The 10,230-nt window shown below is 37.5% G+C and overlaps 1 protein-coding gene across 1 annotated transcript in view; it reads right to left on the bottom strand.

The window, feature by feature from the left end:
* The window catches only part of EPS8 (epidermal growth factor receptor pathway substrate 8), a 285,097-nt gene that overhangs the window by 69,234 nt on the left and 205,633 nt on the right, over positions 1-10,230 (bottom strand). Inside the window, exons 11-13 of the mRNA XM_006866026.1 lie at positions 9,870-9,958; positions 9,415-9,489; positions 1,909-2,057 (exon numbers count right to left, since the gene is read on the bottom strand). Of these exons, the coding sequence (XP_006866088.1) occupies positions 1,909-2,057; positions 9,415-9,489; positions 9,870-9,958 (313 nt within the window). The remainder of the gene's footprint in view (positions 1-1,908; positions 2,058-9,414; positions 9,490-9,869; positions 9,959-10,230) is intronic.

The following is a 10,230-nucleotide window of genomic DNA, read 5'->3' as shown; positions in this document are numbered from 1 at the left end:
AAAAAAAAAATCTGTGTTGGAAGAAGTACAACCAGAATGCTCCTTAGAAGCCAAGATGGCAAGATTTCATCTCTTATACTTCAGACTTATTATCAGGAGGGACCAATCCCTGGAGAAGGGTGGAGGGTCAGAGAAAACGAGGAAGACTCCCCACCTCCAATGAGATGGATTAGCACAGTGGCAACAACAATGGGCTAAAGTTTAACAATGATTGTGAGGATGACAAAGGACTGGGCAGTGTTTCATTCTGCTGGTCATAAGGTTGAGTTGAGTTGGAACTGACTCAACAGCACTTAACAGCAACAACCATACCATTAACAATCCATGGGAATTTCCTGCCTCTACTGTTTTTTGTCCCTGTCCTCACTATACTCAACTACCACACTGAACATTCTAGAGCATTCCCTTTTCATACTTATTGGTTCTCTACAACCTACAGAACCATGTTCCAGCTGCTTAGCATGGCATCCAAAGACCTTCATAACCCAGTCCTGCATGTCTATATGACTCAGCACCATTCCTCCTTCCGCCCTTCTCCACAATCACCAACTACTCAAAGTATTCCAGCTAAACCCAAAACCATATTTCATTCTCTTCATTGCCCCAATTCATGCCTGTACTTATACTTTTCTTTCTATTGGGAAGGTCCTTTTTCTGCTACATATTTGTGGAAATCCTATGCATTCTGCTGAAAGGTAATTAAACAAAGTTAATTATTAACATCCACTTCTGAGTGGTGGACATGGAACAAATAAAGCTGAGTGCCTTTGGGCAGGAGGATCACTTGAGGAGCAGAATGCCTCCAGGAAAGTCGTTGGGGACCTGGATCTGCCTGAGCTAGAGCTGAGTACCTTCAGGCTGAGGAGTGGAGTGTCCTTTGGGTATTTATCAGCAGTCATAAAAGAGCTTTGTAGTATTGTCCTTGCAGGGGAGAGGTCAGATCAAGGGGCCAAAGGCCAGAAAGAGGTCTACCTGAAAGTATGGCTGAGGAAAGGCTGTTCTGACTGGAAGAACTGTGCCCTGAGTATTTCTAACCCTGATTGTAACCTATTAAGTTCTCTAATAAACCCCATAACTGTGAGTATGGTGCCTGAGATCTGTGTGGTCACTGCAATGAATTATCGAATCCAGCTGAGTAGAGGACTGTGTGAGGGAGGATTGGTACCAGATTTGGTAGAGAAGGATGGAGAACGTCTGACCTCAGTCTCATAGGAATGGGCCTTGACTGATGTCAGTTTGATTCTCCTTTCCCCCTTGTGAAATTAGAGGAGGTCTGGTTCTAGCCCCACCTCCTTTGTTTACAGTTTAATTCCCAGTTCTTCCAGTTTATTTGACTTTAATCAAATGTCTTAATGTCTCTATGTCTGTTTCCTCATCTACAAAATGGAGATAACTATTTATATGAAGTGTGTCTAGAAAACACTATATATATAGGACTATATATATAGAACAGTGCCTAGAAAACACTATAAATACTACGCAAATACTAGATTGTATTACTATCTTACATTGATTTTAAATGCCGCTTCTTCTTTGAAAACTAACAAACGTCTCTCTACATCCTCTTTCTTACTGCTCCTGCAGACCAGTTCAGTTGTATTTTGTATAGACCTAATTTCCGGCCTAGTTCCTTATGTTGTATGTACTTATAGCTCCTCCACTGTAGGAGGAGTTTTTAAAAAGTTGGTGAAGAAACTCCATTACCTGTCAATTCCATTTTTTCCTGAGTTTTTCTGAAGCTACTTCAAATTTCTAGCTTTTTCAGTATTTAGACTTTTCCATTCTGTAACACATAATCCTTCATACATAAAAAGGTCCAATAATGTCTGATAGAGTCATATAAAACCAAAGAACAGTACTTAAAGTATTACATATATCAAATAGTAATACAAAGTCATGTATGTTTACCTGGCTTTTATCCATGCTTCTCCCAATGACATCCACAACTGGCGTTCCTCAGAAGTGACAGTATAATTTAAGAAATCAACTGTATCCTTAGTCAATAGGGGGCTGAGTACTGAACCAGCGAGTTCAGGACCTCCTGTTGCCTGTACCACCTAAAAGTAAAAATTGGCAACGAAATGACTATTTGTATATATTTTTAAATGTTTAGACTAAAATCCATGTAAAAATCAAGCACTGTTTTTAAATACACAAATTAAATTTTGATGTCATGCAATGTACTACTGAATTTTCAAATAGCTTACTACAAGTCTCTGCCTAGCTCTAAGGTGCCTAGTAATTAAAATGGAAACTTAATAGTTTAACAACTTTCAAATGACTGCATTTTCCCTGTAAATACACTGACTAGCCAAAGGATTCTAGGTCAGGTGGTTTAAATCTTCTTGATGTTTATTATATGAATATCCACTGTGAGGAGTCCTAGTGTAGCACTGTAGGATAAGCATCAGGCTGTTAATCGCAAAGACAGTGGTTCGAGCCCACCAGCTGCTCCTCTGAAACCCTACACAGGTCGCTATGAGTTGGAACCCACTGTCAAATGTATTGTCCCAAACTTGAAAAAAGCAACTCTATAAGGTTAATACAATAGAGAGAAACAATTCTCAAGTTAACAGTTTATGGCTGTGCCTATAAAAGCAGAAAACTATAAAGAGACCCATAGAAGAAAGACAAAGAAGAATTGGTACTTTTAATTAAGGGTTTTTTTCCCTAGATTTTAATTCTAGGAAGTTGCCTTGATTAATATGGATAATTTAATGAGCAGCAGACACAAATAAACAGGTGCAACTCTCTGATAAGCAAAATAAGTGGATTCCAAAAACTGCTCAAAACTAGCTTCTCAGGAGTGATGTCTTGGCTAAAGAGATGGTAGTTATCTTCTAGAGCAGAAACCAGAGCTCCTTCATAAATAACTTACTTTCTCAGAGATAGAGCACAAGTAGAGAAGATTTTTTTTTTTTTTTTTAATGGCTCAAGACCAAGAATCAATCTCCCTCCAGTCATGCTGGTGTTCTGAGCACACTATACAATTTTGCTTCCTTTTTATCTGCATATGATGTTCCTATTACTCAGAAACCACTCCACCACCATTTGGTACTCTACTCAGGTGCTACCAGGTACCACCACTTCTGGGAAACTTTTCCTAGCCCCACAGGGTTAACTCTCACATACCACCCCCAACTGTTTTCTCACCACCACTCACCTGTCAGTTTGTCATACTGTGGTGGCCTAAGTGTTGTTGTGATTCTGAAAGCTATGCCACCAGTATTTAAATACTGGAAGGGTCACCGATGGTGAAAAGGTTTCAGATGAGCTTCCAGATTAAGACAGACGAGGAAGAAGGAGAGAAGGACTACTTCCAAATATTTAGTCACTGAAACCCTTATGAAGAGCAATAAAACACAGTAAAATAGCACCAGAATATTGAAACATGATGAAGAGCACCAGAACGCTGTAAGATATAGTGTTGGAAGATGCATCTCTCAGGTTGGAAGGTACTCAAAATACACTGGGGAGGAGCTACTCCCTCAGAGTAGAATTGATCAGGCTGACACAAACGACAAGCTGACACAAACCATTTGCTGATGGGGCACAACTCAAATAGGGAGAATCACCTATAAACATCTATTAATAATTGAAACATGAAATGTACAAAGTCTGAATCTAGGAAAAGTGAAAGTTGTAAAAAAATTAAATAGAAAGCATAAACATCGATATTCTAGGCATTAGTGAGCTGAAATTGATGGGTAATGGCCATTTTGAATCTGACAAGCACACGATTTACTATGTTGGGAATGACAAATTGAAGAGGAATGGTGTTACAGTCATCATCAAAAAGAACATGTCAAGATCTATCTTAACGTACAATGTTGTCTGCGATAGAATAATATCCATACGGCTACAAGGAAGACCAGTTAATACTATTATTAAAATTCATGCACCAACCACTAAAGCCAGTGATGATGACATTGAAAAATTCTACCAACTTCTTCAGCCTGAAACTGATCAAACATGTAATCAAGATGTATTGATAATTACTGGTGATTGGCATGCGAAGGCTGGAAAACAAAAAGGAAGGATCAGCAGTTGGAAAAATATAGCGATGGTGACAGACAAGATGCTGGAGATCACATGATAAAATTTTGCAAGACAAATGACTTCTTAATGCAAATACCTTTTTCAAAAGGCATAAAATACTACTATACACATGGACCTCACCAGATGAAATACAGAGAAATCAAATTGACTACATATGTAGAAAGAGGTCATGAAAAGATCCACATTATCAGTCAAAACAAGGACAGTGACAGACTATGGAACAGACCACCAATTTCTTGTATGCAAATTCAGGCTGAAGCTAAAGGAAATTAAAACAAGTCTACAAGAGCGAAAATATGACCTTGATCATATCCCACCTGAATTTACAGATCATATATCAAGAAGTGATTTGATGAATACAACACAAATGACAAGAGTTGTGGGATACCATTAAGAACATCACATCATACAGGAAGAAAAAAAAAGGTCATTAAGAAGACAAGAAAGAAGAAAAAAACCAAAATGGATGTCAGAAGAGACTATGAAACTTGCTCTCCAACACAGAGATGCTAAAGCAAATGGAAGAAAACACAAGAAGAGGCAGCAAAAACTGCTTTTAAAATAATATTCTTAACATTCAAACTGGAATCATGATGAAGCACTGTAGGGTCACTAATGGACTGCTAACTGCAAGGTTGCCTGTTGAAATCCATCAACTGCTCCTTGGAAAACCTATATAGGGTTTCCAAGCTATGTGTAGGAATTGACTTGGTGGCACTTAACAACAATATTCAAACTAAGATGGTATGAAATGTGTTAAGGATATACATTTTATAAATTAGGTAGCTGCTTCTTTGAATATGGAAATTACTATTAAGTGCCGTCATATCAGTTCCAACTCACAGTGTCCCTGTATAGGGTTTCCCAGAAGTGACTGGTGGGTTTGAACCACTGATCTGTGGTTAGCAGTCCAGTGCTTACATTATAGCACCATACCAGGACTCCTAAATATGGATAGCCCTTATCTCATTTTCAAATGAACTTATATAGCACATAGCAATAATTATTCAATAATAACAAGCGAAGTAAAAATCGGATACTTTCTACATATCAACAACATATCGAACAATTCATAAATTAACTGATAAAACCTTTGACTATCATCTTGTAATGTCTTATTGCTCAGCTTCATTCATGCTGATAGTTACTTATTTTCCTATGTTTGTAAAGCAATAATCATGTTATATTCTAATTCAGGATAATATTTGCTCCTCTCTTGTTATTTGGCTATCTACTTATTTTCACTTTTTCAGTTATTCAAGAAAAATATATGAGAAATATTTAATTTGTTCCATTTCTGAAAGATATTACCAAAGTAATGCTTTAAATCAAAATTACAGAAATTTAGTAGCTTGATTTTATTATTTTAATTCCCTTTAAAAAGTCACAGAAATGATACACAGAGCAATCGTCTAAATATCGTAACTCAATTACCATTACTGCTATTGTCTTCTTATAAATAGTCAATTGGCTTTTTTATAATGTAAGTCATCTACACTGCTCATTATTCCCTAAAATAACAAAGTCTTTCATCTGGAGGTACTTAAAAGAAAGAGATTCTTTTAACCTTCTCTCCCTTGTTCTCCCTTATGAAAAGTGGAATGACCTATCAAATATGTGGAACTGTAGATGAGTGACTTTTATCTCAGGATTGTTTGGATTCTGTCTGTGTGTGAGGCCAAATGTGTGTTCTATTTGATTTCTGCTATTATGCGTTCCCCAAATCCCAGCACTTTTTTGTGTGTACTCTATTATTCCATCTAATACTCTTAGCTTCTTTGTCAGGCAATATGGTTACATAGAGCGTAAGCTTGGAAAAAAAAAATCACAATTACCTGGTAAGTACTGACAAAATCATAGAAACCTTTACTGAACAACAACAACAACAACAACAACAAAATTTAAATGTGAAGCTATTGATTCTCAACATAGCCTCCATCTAAGTCTATACACTTTCTGAAGGTGATGTTCCTAGTGTGGCGCTATAAGGTCAGCACTCGATTGCAAACCACAAGGTTGGCAGTTCAAACCCACCAGCTGCTCCTCGGAAACCTTATACAGGGTCACTATGAGTCAGAGACAATTCCAAGTCACTTAACAACAACAACAACTCTTCCCCAAAGAATTCTGAGCTCCTTGATTTCCACCATATCAAAATGGCAGTTTGGGCATCTTCAAGGGATTCAAGCTGTGTTCCTTTTCAAATTCTTTAAATTTGGGGAGCAAAAAAAATTAAAGGGGTAAATTATGATCTAGGATATAGGGTGGATGGAGCAAGGTTTCCGAACAAATCTGTAGGATAGCCTTTACTGCCTTGAAGAATGAGCAGGTGTACTGGCATGATGGAAAAAATTCCTCAGTGCAGCTTTCCTGGCCTTTGTCTCACCAATATTGTTTCCAATTTTCTTATGTCTTCCGTATAAGACCCTGTGATCATCCTAAGACATCTGAGAGAAGCTATCAAGATTACTCCTTTGGGAATTTCAATTAACAGCTACCAGAACCTTTGTCTTGAACTTAACCAGCCCAGCAAATCCCCCTTGGGAGCCACTGTTTTGATTGGATCTTTTTAAAGGGCAGCCTAATGAGATTGAAACAAATATATTACTAAGAGAATTTGTCTGCAACTATCCACTGATGACATAGACATATTTAGACATGTTTTGTTTTGAATAAACTTATGAATTGGAACACTGGTAGCAATGCTTTTTGATTCACCATTGTATACTATATGCGATGAGTCCTGGTGTGGCGCTGTCGGACAAGCACTGGATAGCTAACCTCAAAGTCAGCAATTGAAATCCACCAGTCACTCCTCAGAAAACATATGCAGGATCACTGAGTCAGAACTGACTTGATAGCACTTAACAGCAACAACTCTACACAACTATAGAAAAAATTAAACTAGAAAGAAGTATATTGATTATGCCTACTTTATTCAATTTATAAGGAAAGAGCATACCTAGATATTAAAAATTTTTAAATGGAGATGTGCACCTGGGGTCCTGGGCATGACACACGTGATGTTGTTGTTGTTGTTAAGTGCCGTCGAGTCGGTTCCGACCCATAGCGATCCTGAACAGGGTTTCCGAGGCTATAAATCTTTGCAGGAGCAGAAAGCCTCATCTTTCTCCCACAGAGCAGCTGGTAGTTTCGAACTGCTGACCTTAAGGTTCACAGCCCGATTCGTAACCACTACGCTACCAGAGCTCCTTATGACACATGTGATATAACCTTTTAATTAATAAACTCTCAGAACTGTCCAACAACTTTACAAGGATAATTGCTCCCAATGCACCATTGTATTAACTTAAAAAAATTATACTTCATGTGAATAATTTCTACTCCTGTAAGAGATAGAGCTTTCTTGTAGGGGACAGGGATGTACAATACACAGATCTCCATACCTATCACACAACAAGCACACTAAAAACTAATTTTTCCACAGTATTCCTTCTCCCCATCTTCCTTTTAAAGAGAAACTTCTGTGCATGTTAGATGGCATATAAACCACAGCTGGAGACTATTCATTTGCAATTAGGTGTGGGCATATGAGGAATTATGTGGGCATAATTGATGTTAAGTGGGTACTGGCAGAAATTACTGCAATGCAGTGAGTTGCTTCCTATGGTTCTTCCTAGGATTGAAGTCATTATAATGTCAACCAAGCAACATTTTTTGCCTTGATGGGTCTAGGTAAGAGAAGCTGGGAGAAGATACTGACAGGAAGGTATGATTTAGCTGTGAGTGTTAACAGTGTTAATTGTGACTGTAAAAATTTGGAAGTCTAATGAGGATTTAAGTGAGCCATCTCAGAAGCATAGGGGGAATCAGAGTACCACCACAGAAGAGGTAGGAGTCGAGTGTATCCTTTGGATCCGAGAGCCCTGCACAGTGAATCTCCTCAACTCAGGAAAAGAAGTTGTGACATGGGAGGAGCGACAGAGGAGCGGCAGCAGTAAAACCAAGGACCAGAGGATGAGACAGAGCTGAGAATCTGGCTGACTGGACAGGAGGATAGTGTGCAGAACGAGTGCCATTAATTGGGGAGCTAGATTTACTCACCCACAGAGCTAGAGCTGAGTGCTTTCAGGTTGAGGTACATAGTGGAATGGTATGCCACTGAGCATTTATCAGCAACCCTAACAGAGCTTAGTAACTTTACGAGGGCAGAGAATCACCTGCCTATGGGTACAGCTAAGGACAGGCTAAACTGACTAAAAGAACCATGCCTGACCACTTCCTGATCCTGCACTGGAATCTGTTAACTTCCCTAATAAACCCCATAATCTTGAATACGGTGTCTGAGTTCTGTGTGTGGCAGGGGTGGGGGGGCTGTGAAGTATTATACCTTTAAACAGAATGGTCAAGGGAAGGCACTTATAATGAATAATGAAACCCAGATAAGAAGCAAAGAGTGTTGGGGAAGAATGCTGGTGCCATTGTTTTGTGGTTTTTTTTCCATTTATCTTCTTAAAGACAAAGCTATTTGCCCTGAACTCTTTGCCTTTTTATGACAGCTACAAAGGCACAAAGGTAATCTAACTTTCACTGTAGAGATATTTGACACAGTTGCTCAATCGTCCTATTGGATACATTATCTTCTTTTGGCTTACAGAATATCACATTCTTCCTGATGTTCTTCTACCTAATTTACTGCCTCTTCTCAGACTTCTTTAGTAGTTCTTTTTCATCTTCCTGTTCTTAGGCGGAAATTCCTCAGAGCAAAACCAGTCCTTGTTTCTCTTCACATTTATGATCTCACCCAATTCTTGGCTTTAAATGCTTTCTATAAATAGATGATTCTTGAATTTATATCCTCGGGCCTGATTTTTCCTTTGAACTTGAAATTAATTCATATATTCATATGCTTCAGTTTTAGGCTGAAGCCTTGAAGGCATTCCTGGTTGCTAAAATTTTTACATACCCAACCTATCAGTAAGGAACATCTTAATGAAAGGAATGTGGTATTTGAATAACTTCATGGAGTGAAGTCATCCAGACATCTCTAGAGCACTCAAGACCATTCATGACAGCTTTGTGAGAAAGAGAACAAATTCTATACTGTTATTTTACTCTAGTTTATACTGAGACATGTGTGCAATGAATCTTTCTCTCTTTTCATTTCCCTAGCTCTGGCAGGAGTATCCATTTCCTCATTTAAAAAACAAAGTGTTTGCACTAAATGATATTTTTTAAGCTTCTTACAAAGATTTTAAGCTTTAAGCTTCTTACAAATTCTACATTCTCAATGGCAAAAGAGAACAAATTTATGAAGAAAAAATGTGTAAATGATCCATTCCTTGGAGTTAAAAGAACACATGAAGAATGATTACTCCCTTAATAAAAACTTACCATATTTAATGGTGTAAACAAAAAATGAACCAAATCTGAAGCACTGGGGTTTTGGATATGAGACTTCAATTTGGCCTGCAAATTTTATAAAAATAGACAATGTTTACAACTTGTGTTACTACAGCAATTGAGCAGAAGACAGACATTCAAAAGGACCCAAAATGGACACAGAGGAAGAATTCTTTATTCCTCATTTCATTTCTAGCATACTCATCATCCTGGGCAGAGTCAGATTAGGAAAGTTTATTTAAAAAATAATTTAGTCTTTTTTTTTTTTTTACAAAGTCTTTTAGATAAACATATTTTATTATTTTTGTTCTAATTAATGAAAAAGCAAAACACAAAAATCTACAAAAAACAATTTAGTCTTTTAATTTAATCATGACTATCTTTACTAGAGTTTTTTTTTTTTTCATTTGTTATCTTTTAATCATATATAAATAACTTTCACTTACCAGAAGGTTAAATCCATGTTTAAACTTTTGGAAACAGTCAACAAATTCATCAGGAGGTGGAGGCTTTGCCCGCAGTGTTAAAACACCCTCTAGTGAATTAAATGGGGTTGGAGAGATATAAAAGCAAAGTTCAAAGAAAACGGATTAAATGAAAAAAAAAACACAAAAAACACATTTATGCCTGTAAAGTTGGATGAGTGTATCAGATATTCTTCTACTATCTAGTTTACTCTACCATATCTACTAATCTGACCATAACCAATTATGAAAATCTAATGTTTGAAAAGGATTCCTCTAGCTTTGGGACAAGAGTCCTGCCAAGGTGGCTCAATCAATGTATTGGGTAGCTCACAGAAAGGTT

Source organism: Chrysochloris asiatica, unplaced genomic scaffold (assembly GCF_000296735.1).
Source record: "Chrysochloris asiatica unplaced genomic scaffold, ChrAsi1.0 scaffold00086, whole genome shotgun sequence".
NCBI classification, from domain to species: domain Eukaryota; kingdom Metazoa; phylum Chordata; class Mammalia; order Afrosoricida; family Chrysochloridae; genus Chrysochloris; species Chrysochloris asiatica.
This window is presented reverse-complemented; position numbering and strand designations above follow the sequence as displayed.